General features: G+C 41.5%; 1 protein-coding gene across 1 annotated transcript in view; it reads right to left on the bottom strand.

The window, feature by feature from the left end:
- Positions 1 to 6003: 6003 nt before the first annotated feature.
- plcb1l (phospholipase C beta 1-like) overlaps positions 6004 to 11578 on the bottom strand; it is a 101213-nt gene continuing 95638 nt past the window's right edge. The window contains exon 32 of the mRNA XM_076083928.1: positions 6004 to 8857. Coding sequence (XP_075940043.1) covers positions 8633 to 8857 — 225 coding nt within the window. The 3' untranslated portion in view covers positions 6004 to 8632. The remainder of the gene's footprint in view (positions 8858 to 11578) is intronic.

Genomic DNA, 11578 nt, shown 5'->3' with positions numbered 1-11578 from the left:
TACCAAAAGCGACAATCATTTTAAAATGTAATAATTTTCCAGCATGATACTGCCTCTAATCATTAACACGAATACTAACGGGTGATAATCGTGACCATAATACAGTATTAGGTTAAAAAGTATCGGGATTATCATTAAAGCCCTAATAATGCAGCTATCCTATTACCAGAAAGCGTGCAACAGGAAGGCACTGTGCTGTGCAGTGCCTCCTGAGAATAACCAAATAATTCTATCAAAGGCACTGAAAAATAAGTGGACCACATATATAACACTTACGTCATCTGGTCCCAAAAACAAATGTAATAATAAAACACCTGCACACCCCTCAGTTAGCCTTTAAGCTTCTTAGGCCACCGCTCTTCATCAAAATGCCTCAGTCCATGTTTAAGCCTCAGGTAAGGGATTGTTATTTTGTGAGGGAGGGTAATGTTTGCTCCTGTGTTTCAGCGGCAAAGTCAATAAGCCAGAGGCGAATTCGTTTCTCTTCACATAATAGTTGTGATCTTTCATGGGCAGCAGCGGACACAGGTTTGAAGGAGAGGTGGGAGACAACCTGCAGTCATTTTTACAATAATGACAGCCTCTGTGGTCCCTGACCAAAAGCCCGGCGAGATTAGAGATGGAGGCCAAACAACATTAAAATGAACTGTAACACACCTGTGCTACATTATTATAAGAACAAAACAGGGTTCCTCTGCAAATATGGCTCATAATATATAAGAAGACACACCAGGTCAGTGTGAACCAGCTCGTTAAGGGATCATCTACTGTACACGCGTTCATTAATTCATTTTAAAAGCTGACAAGTCAAGTGAAACCTTGAACAAAATAAAACATTATGGGCTATTTGCACAGTAAATAAGCCTACGGAGTTACCAGCAGGTTATTCCTGAACAAATAACCCTCTCTGCCTTCTGGGTGTGTGCGATAAAACTGTTTTTGAAAATAGACATCTGCTTTCTGACTCTTAAACTAAGCAACGCTGTCATTTGTACTGTTTTTTTTTTTTTTTTTACGAGCATGTGTTCCCCTTAATAAAAGGAACGGGAAGTCCCAAAAACAATAAACTGATATTGATTCAACCGAGAAACAAAGTCATGATATCAACAGTGAAATGCAATAGTCTCACCTCTTTCTCACCAATTAATTTGATGCAAATGGACTGAAAACAAATCAAATATAATCTCATACTTTTAACATCCCACTGCTCATTTGTCAAACATTGATATTACCTTAAAGATAGACTTATATTAATGCAGAATAAACACTAAAACACAGTGAATCATGCATACATGGCATCCGCAGCTCCAAGATTCACTGCCTGCACGACTACCGGCAGCAGTCTTTGAATGCACCAGTTTTTAACAGATTTAATTAACATTACAGTAAGATTATTTTGCAGGCCAATAGGGTGTGCATGCTACGTGTGCAGCAAGCCATAATGCACACACATTTATGTAAATAAAAATACATTGGTCCGTTGACTTTTTATGGCCACGGTGCAGCTGTGGGCACCGTGCGGCTGTCATCTCGGCCGGGGCTGGCTGTGTGATCTGTCCCGCTACAGCTAGCTCCACCGGCTAACCCTCCCAGCCCGCTGCAAGCGTCAATAACCCCGCTGCGTTTCACAAAGTCTCCGTTTGTGTCGTATTTACCTGGGAGAGAAAGCCGCAGCGACGTGCAAAGAGCGAGAGTAAATTCGATATCAATTTGCTAAAGGGTCCATTGTAATGCGGCTGGCTAGCTAGCTAGCAATTAAGCTACTGTCTCCAGCTGTGTGTGTGTGTGAGGGAGAGAGAGGGAGAGAGGGGGAGAGAGAGAGAGAGAGAGAGAGAGAGAGAGAGAGAGAGAGAGAGAGAGAGAGAGAGAGAGAGAGAGAGGCATTGAGAGGATGTCTGAATGATGAGAGCCGGATTTGGAGAGTGAGCCGCTGCAAAAGCTAGCGTGATGGAGTTTAAATAATAAAAAGAAAAAGGTCCCGTCTCAACACTGCATCCGTGCAGCAGCAAAACAAACAGTCTATTCAACAGCGTGCAGCCCACCGTTTAAACTCTGAATGTTACGTTAGTCGCTATATGAGAGACATTTCAGAAGGTCTTACGTGATGTCGGTGTCGGAGACGGGGACAGGGTTTAATCCGACGGGGCGGAAAAGAAATGATGCTTTTGCAGGATCCGGGGTTTTCCTCTCAGTGTCTGGTCTGTGTGTCTTCCAGCTGCGGCTCTGTCCCGTGTCTCCCTTCTTCCGACTGTCTGCTCCGTTTGTCTCCCTCCCGCTGCCCGAGTGTCCCGGTGCTCTTGTACCACTCGCCCTCCAGTGGAGAATGAACGGCCCTGGTGGTAAACTCTGATTAGGAAGCCCTCTTCAGCTGCTGCAAGCGCATCCCCCCTCCTCCTCCTCCTCCTCCTCCTCTCCCCACACCACCACCAAACGTGCCTGCGCGTAAGCGTTTGTGTGCGTGTGTGTGCGCTATAATGAGTGAATGAGTGTGCGTTGACAGAGTGAGTCATCCAGCAGAACCAGACCCAGCTCCTCCCTGCTTCTCCAACAGCTGACTACCGAAACTGCCATGCGTTGATCGGGACAAACACCGCCTCCCCCTCCGCCTCCCTTTATAAACGCTTCTCTGTTGTTGTTTTCTATAGCGGCTACTGTGTGTCTGACTCTCAGCAGTGACTTCATGGCACTTTATTTTATTTCTATCTATGGCATCACCTCATGTAGGCTAATATTAATCTCCTTATTGTAGTAATGTAGCAGTGGGATCATCAACCACTACATAGTCATGTTAAGCTGAATCAGAATAAAGTCAGTTACCATATAAGAGGGTAAAGTTAGAAGATTTTTATATATATATTTTTAGAATATTATCATTTACCCTTTTTTATTGACATAAGACTTTTGCTTTGATAGATTTTGGTGTAAATCAGCAACAGGATGGACACATTAAATACAATACACAATACCGTACATATACACTCACCTACATATACATACATGCCAAGTCGCCCCACAGATGCTGCCAAACACACTCTCTATAGCCGGGTTTCTCACACATGTGACCTGCTTTCTTCTAACGAAGTTTTTATAATTTTCAACACATTCTCAGCCTCTGTATTGTCCTCTTATTCTCTTCCACCAGCATCATTATCCAGTCTACAAAGACTGTGGGTTGACATTGAAGTCTCTATTTCAAGTTGAATAATAAACCATGACGAGACAATGACATGTGACAAATACGATGGCAAACAAAACAAACAAAAAGGACTGGAGAGAAAGAAAAAAAAGATGAAGACAATGGGAACACGGAGGAACTGTTTGATGATTGAATACAAGAAGGTCACGGAAAAGCAAAGAAAATAAAGACAATAAAGTGATGTTTGAACGACAGTCATTCAAAAACATTCCACATACACAGACGTAAAAGATCAAGCTGCAAAAATAAAAATAAAAACACAATCCTATTCAGTGACAAATCAAAATTCCACACTTATTATTTACCCGTTTTTCATTAACATAAGACTTTTGCTTTGATAGATTTTGGTGTAAATCAGCAACAGGATGGACACATTAAATATAACTGCAAGTGTTAAAGTGGCAAGAAAGTGCACTTTGGGAAGCTTTAGTAAAATAAAAATATATCTTTATCAGTGGAACAAAATGGTGACGCATTTTTCTTTCAAGGCTATTGCAGCGATTCAGTGTTGCTCATCAAAGTATAAAGTTGTCTTAAAAAGAATGGTCAAAACCGATGCAGCAGAGGCAGAGACATCCTAAATTTCCCTTTAGGCATTAGAACCTCCCTGTCAGGTCGAAGCGTACATATTTCAAACTATATTCCTAGTTTATAGCACCGCCATTGTGTTAAAAAGTCGTCGTCTTTATCAGGGTTATCTTTTCTTCCTCCAGAGCCAGGGAAGAAATTATATAACTAAGTAGGACCCCCCATGACGAGTAAATTGGTGTTTATTTGTAAAATCGATGGAGTACCCCTGCAAACACTGCCTGATTAATTTATTGTTTTGCAATCCCTGTGCCACCGAATACGATAGTAGACTATCCATCCATCCATTATCTTTAACCGCTTATCCTGGACAGGGTCGCGGGGGCGCTGGAGCCGATCCCCGCTGACAATAGAAGGAAAATCCATCTGATACAGTGCGTGCTCTTGCATTTCTGTGCTTATGAAGATGGTCTGGAAAAGATGTGGTGAAAGAATGGCGAGGACAGAAAGGGACACTGTGCTTTGTGCTTTTCCTCACCACGGTTGACACGGTTTTAAAGATCATGTTTGAATAACAATCAGAATTGGACCCTATATTAAGGTCAGGTTTAATGTTAGCATTACTTCAGGGTTATGTCTTGGATTATACTGCATTATACTTGCATTTGGTTTAGATTAGGACATTTAGGGCAAAGTGGAAGGGGCTAGGGTTTAAGGCCAAGGACTGAACGTAGTCAGTGAAGCTCCTTTCAAGTAGTACTACAGCATGCTTGTCAATGTCTCCATGCATTTGTGCGTCTATCTGTGTATGTGTGTGTCTGCATAGTGTACCTTCCAAGCAGCATCCCGGGGTCCTCTCCTCTTCTTCTGTCCTGGTGTGCCTCATTAAAGCCCAGTTACAGGACACCTCCTCTTCTTCCTCCTCTTCCCCAGCAGCAGATGGACAGACGCAGGGTGGTAATATTCCTGGGAGTTTGTTTATATAACCCTGAGAATGTTATTAAAAAAATCGCTCTCCTTCTGTCTTGAACTCAGGGTTAATTAGCTCACTTCCTAGTTGCCGGTATGCATGGAGGCCTCTGAATGGTCACAGAGGTTGTTATGGGCGACCGGGCTTGTCTTATCTCCTGTTGCCTTTTGGGATTCTGCTGAGGAGCTGAGACTGAGAAGGACACAGTGTTTATGTAGTCTGGAGAACACACACACACACACACACACACCACCAACATATGCACTACACACGGCTGAAAAATCCCACTCTAAAGCACATGAAGGCGAGCTGTGGGGGCATAGTTTCCAACACTCACAACGTGTAACAAGCTTTGTGTAAAAATGTGTTGAAGATTAAAAAACGTGTTATCACTGGGCATGCTCACAGCAAAATAGTGGCAGCAGACATACTTGTGTGTGTGGCTTGCAGGGATTTTTCCCCCCTCCAAAATAAAGTGATTTATTTGACTTTTAGGCACGAGATGTATAATACAAACATGCCAACAAACATGTGCAAATACTGTATATTCCCACTTGTTTAGTTATGACACAAATACTCATGCATTGCCAGACAAGAAGTCCACTATGTTGGACATGTGAGTAGTATCGTGGCAAACTTGCATAACACATATGTTGTGAAATAAATAACAATAATCCTGTTTGACCTAGTGCTCCCTTACTTAAAGGTGCAGTGTGAAGGATTGGGCGACATCTAGTGGCGAGGTTGCAGATTGCAACCAACTGAAACTTCTCCCGTGTGCCGAGCGTGTAGGCTGACGTAAAATTGCGAAAACGCTGAATGTAGATATAAACGGATAATTCTAAGGTAATGGAAACACAACTATTCCTGTAAAGAAAGAATAGGTATTGATATGATATTCCATCTCTGCCAATAGATCCTTATGCTCCACGCTGTTCCTTTAAAGCGTTGACCAGTGACTCAGTCATGGAAGTGTTTGATTTCATGTCCCTCTTAGGGTTATTTCAAAGAAACTGTTTCCTAGGAGATGATAGGAAGTAGGTCGTCGAGGCTTGCCCCCGCTTCCCTGAGTGTGACATACATACTGTACATATACACTCACCGACATACATACAGTACATACATGCCAAGTCGCCCCACAGGTGCTGCCAAACACACTCTGTAGCCGGGTTTCTCACACATGTGACCTGCTTTCTTCTAATGTAGTTTTATCACTTCTCTATGTTGTCCTCTTATTCTCTTCCACCAGCATCATTATCCAGTCGTTACAAAGACGGTGGGTTGACATTGAAGTCTCTGTTTCAAGTAAAATAATAAACCATGAGGAGACAATGACGTGACAAATGCGATGGCAAACAAAAATGCAAATGCAACCCACAATTAAGAACTAGAGAAAATGATTGAATACAACAAGGTGACGGAAAAGCTGAGAAAATAAAGAGATGTGTGAATGACAGTAAAAACATACCACATACACAGACGTAAAAGGTTACGCTGTAAAAAATAAAAATGAAAACACAATTCTATTCAATAACAAATCAAAAGACACACAATTCCACTCCAGAAAAGTACAATAATAGCCACATTTATTTTAATTACAGGCAAATTCCCTTTACACTATATCTTTTTTTTTTAATCAACTTCATGTTTTATCCTTTATGTCATACATACATTTACATTTCCAGAGTACATTTCTAAAAAGAAGGATGTATCGCATTTCTTATGAGACGCATGTCAAATACTGCTCATCACAAGCATTACTCAGTAGTGGTACTGTACTTAAAAGTGCACACGGCCTATTCAATATCAGACAGCTTCATATTATATAATGGCAATTTAAACAATGATGCATTTCACACATTCAACATCAAACAAGGCAAACCTATTCAAAGGCACAGGACTCTCACATCAATATCGTCTTTTTAGTTTGTACTTACATGTCAGGTAATCCTTCACATTCAACTTTTTTTTTTTTTTTTGTTTCAGCTGAAATATGATTTGATATCAAAGCACCCGTGAGTTAAATGGCACTGCACAGTTAGGGAAGTTAAAAGCACTTCCTCGTGGTTACTGAATGGGCACAGTGTCTTACATAAAGAGGAAATAGTGGAATTACTCTTTAGATCAACGCTGGTGCTTCATAGATACAAACATTTGGGCGTCTGTTTGAACACAACTGAACTATTTCCACCGCTTCAAACTACAGCTACCAACTGTGGGTGAAGGCCAGCGGGCGCCAACTGCTGTACTTCCTGTGATCCTCGGGCATCTGCTCTGTTTACTGAGGAACTGAACACACATTCCACTGTAGACAATGAACCAGTTAAGAGGAAGTTCGCTTCTATAAAACTACAGCAGGATCCTCTTCTTCTGTTTAAATATCCTGGTTTGATTGTTTTAGTTCACGGCGAGGAAGGTACAGAATACAACGTGCAACCTGTAAACTCAGCCCACTCTCATGCCCGAGGCGCCAAATACCACCGCTTTGTCACGACCCTCGGTGTCTGATACCAACGCACAAGGCGACCGTTGGCGTCCGTATGAGACGTGCCGGGCTTTCTAGTAACTGCAATGTAACCCCATGCTCCGGGAGTAAGATAACGTAGTATAAAGACATAAAAACACGCACAGGGGGGACGGGAGGAAGGTGGATTAGTCAACAAACACTTTCAACCAGGAGACCGGTGTTCCAGACACTGTTTTAATTAAGTGATGTTTGTGACGTGTTTTCCGTACTTATGTTGCACTGTTTAGTTATTTCAAGCCCGACCGTGATGTTTTTTCTCAACCTAACTAAGTGGTTTTGTTGCCTAAACCTAAGCTGGGCTACTCAGTCCGTTACAAAGTGACGCTAAGAGGTCGGTATGGGATGAGTTGCGATGAGAACGTGTTTGTTAACTCGAGTCAGCTTCTCTTGGATCTATGAGAAGGGTGTGTTGTAACTTATTTTAGTGCCGTCTAGCAAATGTCACAGTGATGTATCACGCCACACTGGGTCCACACTGTTTTGCAGGTTTAGTTTAAATGTTTCCGAGAAAATAGATTTACATTTAATACACATCTCTGCTACAGAGCTACTGTAACGTTTACAGTTGTTCAAATACATGCAGGTACTGTACAACACGCTTTCTCTTCACTTCCTCTCTGGGGCGGAATCACCCACAAACAATGCAAACTTGTTAAAAACTAGCCAAACGAAAACAAATTTAAAAAAGAATGACACTGCATAATATTACCATGCCAAATATCATAAAAACTAAATCATGGTTAAAAAAAGTGATGGGTTTTAAAGTAGAATAGCAGCAACACATAGGCTTTAGTTCTGTGAGAACAAAATGGAGAACCAGCAAGCTACCAGGGCCTCTGGGTTAAAGTAAGAGAGTTACGGAGTTACATAGGGAGTGCAAATAAGTGAGGGGGAATCTAAATCTTATAAAGATGGAAGCTTTAAAGGCTGAATATGCAGTGGTTTCTTTACAGTACAAGTTGACTCCACTTCAATGACAATGTCCACTGTAAGTAAATTAAAAACCTTGGCACCACACACCTCACGAACCACCACTACTGTCAATATCATGAGAATAAAAAATAATAAAAAACAGAAACTACTCTCTCTGTGCAATAGTTCAAGTAAGTTATTTCCTGCAAATAGTTAGTGCTTTGTAACACATCCTGTGGCCGTACCGAAAGAGACGACAACATAAAGGTAAAATATAAATACACAAAAAAGTTACTATTTACATGAAACGGTTTTCCGGACAAGACTGCAGTCTACGCAGAGAGGACCTCTACTCACCAGTTCAGGCTCAGATTTGATCTAATCCTCCCATTGGTTAAAATTAGGACCAAAGTCGGGGCAGTCTCATCCTAGAGCTGTGGTCACAAACACATCCACCAATCAGTGTCCCAGTGTGAAGCAAAACGCCGAGGTTGAACCTCTAAAGGGGCGTGTCGTAGACTCGCTCCGACGAGCCCTCCTCCGTGTCGTCCTCCGAGTGCGACGCCTTGTGGTTGAGCTTCTCCGTCGTTGAGGAGGCGACGAGGTTTCCGTGGACCCCGCCGTCGCTAAGCTTGGCCTTGCTGCTGTCCTGAACAAACTCCTGGATCTCCACGGGTAGCCGGCGAAATTTGTCCTGGTACTCCTGGTCCAGATCGCTCTGTAGCTGTGGAGGACAAACACGTCAGCCACGAGTTATTACATGAACACAACCATAAGATCAAAGCTGTGATTTGAAATGTGTTAGATACATTTAATGATGTTCAAGAAGACAGAAGACAGAGCAGATTGTGTCCATATGATCACACACCTAACTTTTCAGTCTGCTAGTCACATTAGCTTATGACCGGAACACCAAATCCCTGCAGTGGCTGTGAAAGTTTAACAAGCTGCAGTACTGCCAATGTTCCCTCGAGCAAGACTTTTAACTGTCACGTATTTGAGTTGAGCTGCTCAACAGCCAAAAGTAGAAGATAGTAGTTATACTGGGAAGCACACAGTGCTATTTATCTTTTAATTAAAATAATTATAATTTAGGCTCAATTTGTCCCTGGGGTATTGAGTTGCGATATTTTTTCAAAGTGTTGTATGACAGAAAGTCTTGTGACAACACTAATATGAAGCATGATCACTTGACCTTTCCAGCGTACATAACAGCTATAAAAGCAGATTTGAAAGTTGAACGGCTCAATTCACTTATTTGCATCAACTCCTCTGCAGGCAAAGTAGTTCTCAGAGGAGAATAACGTGAACAATCAGCCATGGAAAGCGCTCAGTAACCACCACATGTCATGGACCTGTTGAATCCAGGGACATCAGCAACAATCAGGCTGTTTTTATTGCAAGAAAAGAAAGAAATATGTTTTCCATTTACAAGATATGCATATGCATATTCTAATTCACCCATTGTCCATATAAAAATATTGATTAAAGGAACAAGAACTCCAACACAGTGCACATTGTTTTGCATGTGCTAAGGTACAATCCATCCTGTAGATTATTCCCATTACTGTTAGTTAAAGATTATTTTCATAGGAATTTGGCTTTATTCCATGACTTTCAATAATAAATACGCCATAAAAAGGTCCTTCAGGTACCTCGGGCCTCGCAGGTAGACAAGGATCCTCCCTGCATTGTAGGAAATTTGGGGTTTAGAAGTGTGTTTTAAGAAATTATAATAGAAGTGTTTAATGATTCATAATTAAGAAATCATAATAAGAAGTATGTTGGAATACATAATTAGAAGATTCATAATTAGAAGTGTTTTAGAATTTGTAGTTAGAAGTGTATCTTAGTAGAATTGTAGCACCTTAATATTTGCTTGTGAAACTTGTGAAGGTTTTTGCCAAAAGTTGCAAATCCTAATCTTTATATAGAATGTTTACCAAAGAAGTGTTAAGCCATAAAAGACAGTCATTGAATGTATTAAACTGTGAAGAATAGCCAAGGGAAAGTCAGACTTCTAGACAGACATTTGCAGGTTGTGCCCGCGCGAGGGTTTTCGGAAGCCTGACGCCAGGAGGAGGCAACCGAAATTAGCCAATAGGAATTAAGATGGACAAAAGGGAGGGGATTTCAAACTGTAAGAGGAAGTGCTGGAAAGGTATTCACTCTCTTCCTACTCGGCTCTCAGCGTGGAAGCATCTGTGTTTTCAGGCTGAGTCGCGAGTGAATAGCTTTTCCGCGCGGATCATATTATTATATATTTTGTTAGTAGTGTACTTCATTCTGTAATTGTATTAGCTTCAGTAGGATTAAATACTTTTAATTGTAAACCAGTTTAGGGTAGATTTATTAAGAAGCAACTCTACTGTAAAATAACAGTGGAGCGTGCTCTCCGGCCTTCTCTCGGTGGGGGAGATTCAACCCTCCACAGCATCCGCAGATATAAATACACTCCCCTCCCCTCACTGAGAAATAGAAAGGAGGACCTATTTTCTCCCAGGCATAGACGCCTCCAATGATTACAGATGACAAGATTGTATTCATTTCATTGTAAGCCAATAATTGCTGTAATGCTGATTTCTCTGTTTAACTACTCGGCTGGCTCCCACGGGAGAGCAGTAATTAAAAGAAAAGCCGGTAAGATGAATGGTGTCAAGAGTTTCGCAGCTCAATACAGTCACGTCAGCATTATGAGAGATCGAAAAATACCCGCGAGTTCTGGGAGGATATATCCGGGATCCATATTTCATCTTAGAGGCCTTTGTCATTCCAATAAGGGCCCACTTCAGACTCACACCCAACATCCAACTCAGAAGGAAACAAATCATAATAGAAAAAGCATCACGGAGGAAAAAGACAAGGTTGGATGATCGACGCTGTAAACTCCTGCACAAACGTCAGATAGAGAAAGCTACTAAACACAACTTCTCATCTGCACCCAGCCTCAGATCAATGCAGCGGAAGCCTGGAATCGTCCGAGAAATATTCACGAGAACACTCAACAATGAGAGAGAGGAGAGGAGATGGAATGAAGGTCAAGGACTGTCATCCCTCTCTTTAGTCTACTTTCTAATGTTCTGCCCTCTCGACTTCACTTTATGAGATGGCACATCCAATTCGTTTTGGAGTGCTGCTTTGCAAAATGAGAAAACTTGATTGTTACAAAGTACTTGCCTTCACAGCATTTGAACGCAGTGCTCTGCTGTGAATTAGATTGATGTTAAATCCTGTAGATTATGATTATGTACGTGTCGATGAGTGTGGGCTGGGTATCCGTCTCTCATGTCTGGCATCCAACGTTTGCTCAGATTCCTGCGCTTATTATTTGATCTTATGCTTCCTGATCTAAATCAGGATTTTAAAAATGTAATGTTTGTTAATGTTTCTAATACTGTTGAATTAAGCAGTTTGGCATATTTTGTTCAATAGAATGAAACATTGT

The sequence above is a fragment of the Anarhichas minor genome, unplaced genomic scaffold (genome assembly GCF_050575085.1).
Source record: "Anarhichas minor isolate MPS153535 unplaced genomic scaffold, ASM5057508v1 ptg000136l, whole genome shotgun sequence".
Taxonomy (NCBI): Eukaryota; Metazoa; Chordata; class Actinopteri; order Perciformes; family Anarhichadidae; genus Anarhichas; species Anarhichas minor.
Note: the sequence above shows the minus strand (reverse complement) of the source record. Positions and strands in the feature narration are given on the sequence as shown.